This window comes from Eulemur rufifrons, chromosome 28, assembly GCF_041146395.1.
Source record: "Eulemur rufifrons isolate Redbay chromosome 28, OSU_ERuf_1, whole genome shotgun sequence".
Lineage (NCBI taxonomy): Eukaryota > Metazoa > Chordata > Mammalia > Primates > Lemuridae > Eulemur > Eulemur rufifrons.
In genome coordinates, this window is record NC_091010.1 from 57,706,560 (window position 1) to 57,718,252 (window position 11,693).

General features: G+C 53.0%; 1 protein-coding gene across 1 annotated transcript in view; it reads left to right on the plus strand.

Annotated features, from left to right (window-relative positions):
- Positions 1 to 10,178, plus strand: part of VWA2 (von Willebrand factor A domain containing 2) — a 30,440-nt gene extending 20,262 nt beyond the window's left edge. The window contains exons 8-13 of the mRNA XM_069460180.1: positions 1,394 to 1,449; positions 3,679 to 3,786; positions 5,074 to 5,646; positions 7,751 to 8,302; positions 9,016 to 9,141; positions 9,931 to 10,178. Coding sequence (XP_069316281.1) covers positions 1,394 to 1,449; positions 3,679 to 3,786; positions 5,074 to 5,646; positions 7,751 to 8,302; positions 9,016 to 9,141; positions 9,931 to 10,178 — 1,663 coding nt within the window. The remainder of the gene's footprint in view (positions 1 to 1,393; positions 1,450 to 3,678; positions 3,787 to 5,073; positions 5,647 to 7,750; positions 8,303 to 9,015; positions 9,142 to 9,930) is intronic.
- The last annotated feature ends 1,515 nt before the right edge of the window (positions 10,179 to 11,693 follow it).

Genomic DNA, 11,693 nt, shown 5'->3' on the forward strand with positions numbered 1-11,693 from the left:
CCAGGGAGGGCCTGCAGAGAACATGGCATTTGTGTTGAGACCTGAAGGAGATGGGGGCAGATCCCAGCGAAGACCCTGCCTACAGTGTCTGCTCCATCAGCCCCACTCCCAGGGGCCTGCAGGGGAGGGAGTTGGGTCCCCGGAGCCTCCTGAGCCCGGACTTGTGGCTTTATGAGGTCACCAGGAGTAGGCATGGCAGGGAAGGTTTCCCTTTAATGAGTCGGCAGCATGACATACTTGTTATTTCAGCAATTCCTTGAGTTCTTAATTGACTTAGCTTTTATCCCATTTTGCCCCAGGAAAGACCCAGCCCTAGAGGTGAGCCCAATTAGCCTGCCTCTGGGGTGGGCAGCCTGGGTGGGGCCTTGTGGGAAGAAGCTCTTTTTGGAGAGAACTTTAGGGAACTTTTTTGCCAAGGCCCAAGTCTCCTTAGGTGAGGTCATACCAGGAGCTGCTTCCAGCCAAGAATGGGGCTCTCTGTCCACCAGAGGAGAAGCCACTCCTGCTGCACAGGGCACGTTGCCCCAGAGACTCGGGGGAGGCGGGAGGTGAAGCCCACAGGGCAGAGTGCGCGGGCTCTGGGGTCAGGTGGTCTGCTGTGTCCAGTACCTGCATGACTTCAGGCTTCCCCCTCTGCAAGATGGAGATAACCGTCTCTTCAGGTGGCTGTGGGTTCAAGGGAACAATGGAGCCACCCTGGGAATGGTGGCCGTTGTGTTATTACAGAATGTGTTAGTACTCAAAAGGACCTGAGAAGTCAAGTCTGGTGGTTTGCAAATCTTCTTAAGCTACACAGCCTCGTGTAGACACTTGTGTGGACCAGATAGAAGCGCACACATTTGGGATGAAGGGATGGGGCTCGGGCAGGGGCAGGGGCAGAGGCAGAGGCCTGGCACCTTGGCCTGTCAGTCCTGTCAGTCCTCTTCTCTCCATTGAAGCTCCAAGGAAGGCAGGTGAAAACTGCAGATAGAGTTACTGTATAGAAGAAGGAACTGAAGATCAAAGAAGGAAAGTAACATGCCTGGGGTCACACAGCCAGAATCTGGTTCCCAGAATTTTTCTCCCCACTGCATTGTGGGCCTCAGAAAGTAACTTATAATAAAATGCTATTTCCCTAATTTGGAATTTTACACACAGATGTCTCTAACTTCTAATACAATAGATAGCTTACATTATCTTTTTTTTTTTTTTTTCCAATTGGGTAGTTTGAAACATTCCTTATTTTGTGTGCAGATAAAAGGGTAGAATCAAGAAAGTAAACAAGAAAGTCTTTCTTGGCCCTCTTGTGCATTGGAATCTTATATTGTCTTTTAGTGTTGTAAATAATCTTCCAGGTTTCTACCCTCCCTTTAAACCTCTGATTTCTCTTCCCTTTTGTTTCCTTGGATTGTAGCTGGAAGAAAGTGTTCCTAACCCACCCTGCCACCTGCTACAGGACCACCTGCCCAGGTACAGTCTGCCTGTAGCATTCACCAGCTCTTTTTGGGCCCTGGGTTTGTAAAGGGACATCTATAATCCTGGGGCAGAGGGAGGGGTTGGGCCCAGCTCCAGGGCAGAGGGGTGGGGCATCTGGGAGGCAGAGGAGGGTGCTCATGCTGTACTCGTTCCTCCTTGCTCCGTGGTGTTTTTTCACTGAGAAAGGAGTGACAGCTTCGGAATGACTCCCCTTAACCCAGGCTCCTTGCCTTGGTGAGAGGCAGAGAAGGGCAGGCCCTGAGCACCAGCTTTGCAGACGGCCTCAAATCCAGCACCAAACTAGGGACAAGACACCTGAGTGGTTTCCTCCTCTATAAAATGGGGTGACGTTTGCCTGATGTCTGGAGTCCCCATTTCCCTCCTCTGCGTGATAGAGGGCATCACACATGGGGTGCTAGTGAAGACTCGATGGATAAAGCCCACGGACGTGCTCCCTCAGCTATCAAATCCCAAACACAAGGACTTTCCAACACTGTCGTGCATGATGCAGCGCAGTCCCCAGCGTGCCCTCACCGTCCCTTACCTGGGGCCCGGGCCTCCACTGACCCGGGAGCGGGAGGTTGCCCTTGAGTGTGTAGGTGTCAGTCGTCGTGTGGATCTGCCACCCTGCTGAGGCCAGGAGCCTGCCTCCCAGAGCAGAGGCAGTGGTGGGACACAGCGGGGTCACGAGTGTCCCCACCTGGGGTCAGGTGATCCCTGCAGCATCCCCGTCCGTGGTTTTAAAGTTCCAGCATCCCTGGTCTCTGAAGCACAAGAGGCTCTGACAGTGGGGCTGTTTCTGCTCAGAAATGAGAGCTTGAGGGCTTACAGTTTCGGAACCAGAGTGACCTGTGTTTGAGTCCCAGCTCTGCCCCTTACCAACTGCCTGACCTTCGGCACATGACTTCTACTGGTTGATTTTCAGCTTCCCCGTCTGCGAAATGGGGGTTTTTACAGTACCTATGTCATAGGATTGTTGTGACAGTGAAAGGAGAGCGTGCATATATTGTGGCCAGCACAGTCTCTGTCACGTAGTAGATGCTCAACTAAAGGCCACTGTTGCTGCTGTCAGGGAGCCCCCAGTATTTTCCACGATGTTCCAGCTGACACGAGAGCAGGCCCAGCGAGGTGCTCAGTGTTAGCCTCAATCATTTCTACCTTTGAAAAGTCTATAATTACAATGAAGTGACCACCAAGTAATATATTTACATTTTACATTTTTTTTTTTTTTAGCAAAAAGGACAGAAATCTCTAATCCTAATAGCAACCACATTCAGCCGCTCATCAAGTCCTTGGACTGTATGAGCTCATGAAGGTCCTCTTTGTTCTCTGTAGCCCTGAGAGGAAGGTCATGTGGTTTTGTCAGCATTTTGTAATAATTGGTAAAGAAATTGGCAGGGAGCTTAGATACTGACCACAGGGTATCAGAGATCAGACACTTCAGAATGGGCCCGATTTTGACATAGACTGTGGTTTCCTGTGCAAAATTTCAGCTTGAAGAGGCATCACTCATAATTCGCACCTCACGTCCAAAACCAAACGCTGTTACTACCTGTTGTGGGGAGTTTGCTTTGTGCTGAGACTCTCTGTGGATGGATTCATTTCATCCACACAGTAACACTGTGGAGTGAGTTCAGTGACCATCACCCCTTCTTAGATGAGGATACGAAGCTTGGAGAAGTCAGTAAAGGTGCCCGGGGAAGTGGGGGAGGCCACGTTCATTGCTGAGCATCCAACTGCAGGGGCCAAAGGCTCGTGTTCTGCTGTGTGGGATGCAGAGGCCGTTAGAACCTCCACGTGTAGAGCGTAGAAGAAAGGGCATCATCACCCCCGCAGCATCCCTGAGCTCTTCATCCTTGTCAAGCTCAAGTCCAACACCAGTTAATCTCTGTGGTTGCCCCGAGCTCCTCCAGGCAGCCGTGGGTCATCAAGGCTGGTGTTCCCGGTGTCAGAGCCAAGATCCACGTCCTGTTGGCACGTCCCTGAATGAGCCTGTAATTCACACGGGGCCCTACCAAGCCCACCACTGAGTGTCCCTTACCCACCATGCTCAGCCTCTCCTTTATGAACTTGTTAGTTCTTTCCCCTCTCTGCTGCAGGGTTCCTAGTAGACCAGGTGGGAAGGAAGGGTTGGCCCCTGGTGGGGCAGGATGGCCTGCGGGACTCGCTTCTCTGCCCCTGTGTGCTGTTGTGTGTGTCTGTTAATGGGCATCTCTCTGACAGGCCCTTGTGACTCCCAGCCCTGTCAGAATGGCGGCACGTGTGTCCCGGAAGGACTGGACAGGTACCACTGCCTCTGCCCTCTGGCCTTCGGAGGGGAGGCTGACTGTGGTACGTATGGCCACTGGGCAGCAGGCTGGGGGGTGGGCTCCCCCTTCTTGCTGCAGGGGAGAAACCAGCCGCTGAGTTTTCGGCCATCTAAACGGCTCTCCAGATGCACCACTGGTCTGCCGTCCCGTGTGGTGCAGCCTCTGAGTGCGCCATGCACCAATAATTCTGGTGGCAGAGCTCTGGGTAGGACAGTGGCCCCTGGCTCATCAGCTGTAGAACGGCCACTGCTTGATGTTTGAGCACTGCCAAGCCGACCTGAAGAGCCAGCCCAACTCTGGGTCCCGGTTCTGGGCAGAATCTTTTCTTCTCTCCTCTATGAAAGTGGAGCAAGGGGCCTCAACCCGTTTTGGTTTTAAAAGTATGAAATGAAGATTATAATAGGCTTTACCTCAGTGGGTGGGTGAGAGTTTTTTATTTTGTTTTGGTTTTTGAGACAGAGTCTTGCTGTGTCACCCCCGGATAGAGTGCAGTGGCGTTGTCATAGCTCACTGCAACCTCAAACTCCTGGGCTCAAGTGATCCTCCTGCTTCAGCCCATCCGCCCCACCCCCCCCGCCACCCCGCCGAGTAGCTGGGACTACAGGTGTCCACCACCAGGCCCAGCTAATTTTTTTCTATTTTTCGTAGAGACAGGGTCTCACTCTTGCTCAGCCTGGTCTCGAACTCCTGACCTCAAGTGATCCTCCCGCCTCAGCCTCCCAGAGTGCTAGGATTATAGGCATGAGAGTTTTAAATAAGAGTGCGTATGCAAAGTGCTCAGCACAATGCTGGACATGTAGTAAAATCTTGTTAAATAATAACTTTTTAAAAAAATGTGGCATTGGGTTAATTGGAGATCTATATGGAAAAAATGAATCTTGACGCTGTACCTCACAACCTACCCCAAAAATCAATTGCAGTGGGATTATAGACCTAAATGTAAAAGGCAAGGCAGTGAGGCTTCTAGAAGAAAACATAGGAGCTTATCTCCTTGATCTTGAGGTAGACAAAGACCTCTCAGGACACAAAAAGCATTAACCATAATGGGAAAACGTTATAAAATCGATGCCATTTTTCTTTTAAAAAAGTGCTTGGCTGGAGGAGACCCGTAGGGAGAGCCGGGAGGGAGCGCTGCTTGTCTGGCCTCGTCTCTAACTCTGTGATGATTCGTGGTCACTTAAGCCCCTGTGGCCCCGGTTTCTCTGTTCCATCTCTCCTGGCCCACGTGTGTTTGGGCATCTTGGGTGGGACTGATCTGCACGTTCCAGTGGCCACAGCGTGACAGTGGGTGTCGCTGTGATTCTGGCAGCCCCAAAGCTGAGCCTGGAATGCAGAATCGATGTCCTCTTTCTGCTGGACAGCTCCGCGGGCACCACTCTGGAGGGCTTCCTGCGGGCCAAGGCCTTCGTGAAGCGGTTTGTGCAGGCCGTGCTGAGTGAGGACTCCCGGGCCCGAGTGGGTGTGGCCAGGTACAGCAGGGAGCTGCTGGTGGCAGTCCCCGTGGGGGAGTACCAGGACGTGCCAGACCTGGTCAGGAGCCTCGACGGCATTCCCTTCAGTGGCGGCCCCACCCTGACGGGCAGTGCCTTGCGGCAGGCGGCAGAGCGCGGCTTTGGGAGCGCCACCAGGACGGGCCAGCACCGACCACGCAGAGTGGTGGTCCTGATTACTGAGTCACACTCGCAGGACGAGGTGGCCGGCCCGGCACGTCACGCCAGGGCCCGTGAGCTGCTCCTGCTGGGCGTGGGCAGTGAGGCCGTGAGGACAGAGCTGGAGGAGATCACGGGTGGCCCGAAGCACGTGATGGTCTACACGGACCCTCAGGACCTGTTCAACCAAATCCCGGAGCTGCAGGGGAAGCTGTGCAGCCGGCTGCAGCCAGGTAAAGTCCCGGCGCCTGGCCCAGGGCTGGCTGGTCAGTGGGTGGGTCCTTCCTCCTTTTGGTCACCACTTACTCTCACCCAGCACCTGTGCTAGGGCCTGGACCCACAGCCCCACTCTTCTCTGTGCAGCCACATGGCAGCTTCTCAGTGTACTTGACGCTGAAATGGGATGGACAGTACCACCTCCCGAGAGGCTCTTCGTGGGGAGTAAGACAAGCAGTATACACAGTACAGAGTAAGCCCTCAGTGAGTTTTGGGTGTTGCTATTTATTGTTATGATTTATTGTTGTTAAGGCGCTCTGAATCCACTAAGCACACGCTAGGGCAGCAGCTTTCCAGCTTCTTTGATGGCAACCCACAGCGGGAAGTGCGTTCCCAGCACACGCGCACACACACCCACAGCTGAAGCAAACATTTCCTGAGATGATGCTTATCCTGTCTACTCGGGATGCAGCACGACACTTTTCTATTCTAGTCTGTTTCACAAGCCACAAGGTTGATTTGCTGACCCGCTATCGGAGGATGCTCTGGGGAACACGGCCCCGGGAATGGAGGTTGCCATGCAGTGGGCAGGGACCTGGCCCATGGCCAGAGATGGGCTCCCCAAGTTCTTTCACAGGAAAGTGGCCTGGGAAGCTGCATGTGGGTTTCAGCTTCTCAGCTGATGCCACTGTCCCCAAGGCAAGAGCCCTCCCTCCTGTGGGGTTCCCCACCAGGCTGGTCTCCCGTTGCAACGAGAATGCTTTTGTTCTGTGTTTGTCTTTTGTTTTGTTTTGCTCTAGAATAGCTGTAGATTCACTGAAAAAAAAAAAAATGACAATAGTAGAGCTCCCTACACCCCACACCCAGTTTCCCCTTATTAACACCTACATCACTGTGGCACGTCCTTACAGTTAATGAGTTGATACGTTGTTATTTACTAAAGTCCCTGCTTTATTCACATTTCCCTAGTGTTTACCTACAGTCCTTTTTCTGTTCCAGAATCCCATCCTGTTCAGTCAGCCTGTTTCCTTGGGCGCCCTGTGGTTGTGACAGCGTCTCAGACTCCTTCCTTGTGCGGGAGTGGTTTTTAAAAACCAGTAAATGGGAGCATCCAGATCCTCTAACTCTGTACTTAGACCTTTCCAGTGGCTCCTTCTGCACTTGGAGTAAAACCCAAACTTCTTCCACTGGCTTCTGAGAGCTGGCTGTGGTCTGGCCCCTGCGGGCCTGTCTGCAGCCCCTGCCCGGGAGAGACCTCCTCCTCGGCCAAGGAGCACCCCTGCCCTGCCTTACCCTACCCTACCGTGCCCTGCTGGTCACACTTGCTCGTCCTCAGTTCTTAGCTGCAATGTCACCTTCCCGGAGAAGCCCTGACCCCTCCTCCCGGTTTTGTTATGTTACCCTGCTGGTCTCTCTGAGTCCCAGCTTTCCCTCCGTGCTGCTCACACCATTTGCAATCCTGTATTCACTTCACGTCTGTCCCTCTGGACGGCCAGCCTGCTGAGGACTGGCATCAGACCGTTGTGTCCTCAGAGTATGATTAGTGCCCTGTATACAGTGGATGGGTGAAGGTACAGGTTGAGGGTGCTGTCACAAAGGGTCCCCAAAGCCCAAGGGCCTACATAGGGCAGGCGCTTCTTTCTCTCACATGCAGCTCAGAGGTGAGTGGCCTAGGCCAGCAGGGTGGCTTGGCTGCCTGTGGCTTCTGCCTTGAGGTCCAGGGTCACCATTTCTCAGCCTGCAAGAAGCGGGGGACAGGGGAAGTGGAAGGCAAGCAGCTTCCACTTGCACAAGTTTGAAATTGCACAAGTTCAAACTTGGAAATTGCATAATTACGTCCAATCACATCCCATCAGATAGAACGTAGACGCGTGGCCACCCTGGCTGCCAGGGAGGCTGGGAAATGTCGTCTAGCTGGGCATTCACATTCCTGCCCGTATTCTAGGAGGAGGGGGCATTGTGTGACTAACAGGAAGGCGTGGAGGGTGGAGACTGCAGCAGACCAAGCAGCCTGGCTGACCCGGGCTCCGTCCAACCTCGAGCAGCCCCCGTGGTGCAGCTGGGTGCAGACAAGGGTTCTGGCCAGCGAGCCCATGAGGCTTATTCCGTGTGCTCCTGCAGGCTGCCAGGCACAGTCGCTGGACCTCATCTTCATGCTGGACGCCTCGGCCACAGTGGGGCCCGAGAACTTCGCTCGGATGCAGAGCTTCGTGAGAAACTGTGCCCTCCGGTTTGACGTGAACCCCGACGTGACGCAGGTCGGCCTGGTGGTGTACGGCAGCCGGGTACAGACCGCCTTCGGGCTGGACACGCATCCCACCCTGGCCACGGTACTGCGGGCCGTGAGCCAGGCCCCCTACCTGGGCGGGGCAGGCTCGGCCGGCACGGCCCTGCTGCACATCTATGACAAGGTGATGACTGTCCAGCGGGGCGCCCGGCCTGGTGTCCCTAAGGCTGTGGTGATGCTCACGGGTGGGCAGGGGGCGGAGGACGCAGCTGTCCCTGCCCAGAAGCTGAGAAACAACGGCGTGTCCGTCTTGGTTGTGGGTGTGGGGCCTGTCCTGAGAGAGGCCCTGCGGAGGCTTGCGGGTCCGCGGGACTCCCTGATCCACGTGGCAGCTTACTCAGACCTGCGCTACCACCAGGACCAGCTCATCGAGTGGCTGTGTGGAGGTGAGTGCGAGAATCCACACCCTCGGGGCTGCCTTCGAGGCACGGCCTCAGTCCGAGCCTTCGCGCAGGCCATTACAAGGACAGCGGCTCTTCCCAGCCACTCGGCACCCGCTTTCCCCGTGCCGGGTCTTGTTCTAACTCCCCTGCTGCATAAAATCCTGCAGGAGGCCTGTCCGGCCCCATTTGTCATCTAAGGTGCAGAGACTGCAGCAATTTAACTGACACAGATAACTCCTTCCCAAACTTGAGAATTTATGCATTCCATTTAAATGGAAGACATTTTTAGGATATCTCCACTCCCCCATAAGGCTCTAAGGACCCCACATTGACACTGACCTAGGTAGTAAATGACAGAGCTAAGAGCAAACAGGGCCAAGCCAGCCTGACTCCAAGGCTTCCTTTTGCCTGTGACCTCCTTTCCACTTGTTAAAAAACACAGGGCGGTAATCGTAGTAAATGCTGCCGCGTGCACAGCACAACCAAAAGAATCCCCGTACGCACACAGGAAAGCTGGGTGGAGGTTGGGTCTTACCAACCTAGCCGAGTAGCGTGGAGCACCAACCATTTGCTAACCTGTTGCCTCAAGGCCAAGGGAGGCACTAAGATGTGTGAGACACTATGCTAGTGGCCTTGTGTGGGGACTGGGCTTATATAGGGGAGGGGTCTTTGGGTCTGACCCAGGCCGGGCCTGGTGGGCATGTTCTCCATTGTAGAAGCCAGACGGCCAGTCAACCTCTGCAAACCCAGCCCGTGCATGAACGAGGGCACCTGCGTCCTGCAGAACGGGAGCTACCGCTGCGAGTGCCAGGCTGGCTGGGAGGGCCCCCACTGTGAGAACCGTGAGTGGGGCCTTGCTCCGTGCGCGTGGGCCGGGGGTGGTATCCTGCATCCTGCCAAGTCGCATGAACGCGGCTGCAGGCAGGTTCTAGGGCATTAGCTCAGCAGAAGGAATCAATCGTTGATTTGTTCACCCACAAAGCAGTTGGTACCTTATACATCCCAGACTTTGTTCTAAGTGTGGGGAATACGGCAGTAAACAAAACAATAAAAATCTCTGTCGTCGTGGAGTTTCCATCACAGTGGGAGGCAGACAGTAAACAAGATAAGTGCAGCCTCTAGTGTCCTGGCTGGTGCTGATGCTGACAGCTGGGAGGGAGCCCTGCCCCGGGGAGGGAACGGGGCTGATGACGAGGATGCGGCACAGAGGCAGGTGGGTGGGAGCCGGTGGTGGGAACCAGTGGAAGCTCTTGGGCGAGTGTTTCTATTTGCTCAGTGAAATAGGGGGGAGGCAGTGAGAGTGGGGATGGGGAGGAGGTGCTGGAGGCTGGAGACGGAGGATGAGAAGTAACTGTCTAGGAGAGAAGGGGTAGACAATAAAGGATGTAGACGATGATTGTTGGCAGCATCATGGGCCCACCGGTGGCTCCTGTTCATGAGTTGAAAGTTAGAACAGCCGGAAATCAGAAGACAATTCCAGTCGGAGCCTTGGGTTTTCAGCCACCGGCAGAGGTTGGCTTCCCAAGGCTGGGGAGTGGATCTGAAGGGGCCCACGAGGTTCCCGATTGGCTAAGGAGAGGACACAGATGCTCCTACCCTCAGGGTTCACTTCCTTCCCCAGGGGTCTTGAGAGGAGATGCTCCCAAAGCACGAGGCTCCCGCCAGGAGCCTGCGGAACAACATGAGCCGTCCCCCTCCCAGCAACAACAGAGAAGACCTGGGCACCCTGGGAGATGAAAGGCACCTGTCCTCGGCAGAGTGTCTGTCCTGGGGATCCTTGGAGTGTCTGCCTCCAGCTCTGCCCTCTCTTGCTGCTGTCCTCGCCCAGGAGGATGTCCTGACTGCAGCCATGCTGCTTAGGGACAGTGGGAGCGGCTGATGGCACCCCGAACGATGATGTTGAAAACCCTTGATATGTAAGTAAATACTGACTTTCTGTACCTGCTTGTGCCTTGCAGAGGCTATGTCATCTGCCACCAGGGGTCCTGGAGACTCCAGAGGAATTTGATGGCCTGTTTGAGGTTGACTTTACCCACAGCAAGTGCTGGATAGGATGTTGTTTAGACAGTAATGGCCAGAAGATACTTACTAGAGCGTCATTTGGACCACCAAAGCAATGGCATTTCAGGATGGAAAAGGGGGGCCACTTTCCCAAAGATGTCCTGGATGCATTAGCTTTGGGTTTGAAAAGGGGTTTGAGTGGCATTTGTGACTTCTGGTGATTGCATCAAGAGCTTGGAAAGGTCCCAGTCTGGAATGTGACCAGTTAACCAGCTTGTTTGACCATGGGGGAGGGGCTGAGTGTGCTAACAGCCCAGGTCTGGAGGGGCCGTGAAATTGGTCTGAGTGCTGGGCAGCATGCCTTGGAGGGTCTTCCTTTTAAAAGAGTCTACTTAGGAGGGGTTAATTGCGGGGTGTTTATTGAATTCTTTCTTCACGTTCCTTTTAGCGGGACAAAGAGAAGTAGAAGTTTTAAACAAAGATAGGATAAAGAAATTTATAGAGGTTTTGCTTTTTCAGGTACTGAGCTTATGCTGTCTAGGCTTTTGTTTTGCTTGTCTACACCTAGTTTTTAAAGGAGTGTTTTGAGAAATATTGTTGGTTATTTATTTACTAGGAATATTTGTACCTATGTGACAAAGAGGCTTATTTGGAATATTTTTTGGCAAACTGGATACTTACCCCTGCCATATTTAGGAATTATTCCCCTGGGTCCTGTTATGTAGAGTTGGATTTTTAGGAGAAACCTACATAGAGCTCGGACATAAATCCAGAGACTTTATCGTTTTATATAGGAAAGTTCAAGGCTGCTTTGATTTAAACACCACTTAGCTTTAAGAATTTCATTTCTGGTGCTCGGTAAGTGCTTGAAGAGTTATCACCATGATATTATCAGACAGTAAAAATAAATCTGGTATACCCAGCACTGTCGTGGCAGTCATTTGTGTTCAAGAGATCATTTTGTTGATAATTTCCTGTTATTTCACAGTCTTTTAGAAGGCAACGTCAGGGCAGGATCACATGCCCATCTAGCATATGCTGATCAGTGAGGTCATGGAAATTACATGAATTTATTTTGTCTTTAAATTGATAGCAGCTTAATCATTTTATATTGTAGGTTCTTTGTCTTGTTCAGGGCTGATATGGGGCTGCCCCATTTGAATTACTTGGACTGAAAACAAACAACAAACCATGGGCCTTGGGCTTACCCATCAAAGGCCTTTGCTGTTTCTTTTTAGGAGCTGGGGCTACAGCCCTTGAGCCTTTTTTTTTTTTTAACCTGTTGTAGTGAAAATAGTTCAACCTTTTTCAGTGCCAAGCCTAGGGGCAGAGGGAATTCCCATATTATGGCCTAACCAGCCAAGCCTTTTCCTTTCATTTAAAAGAAATTAGC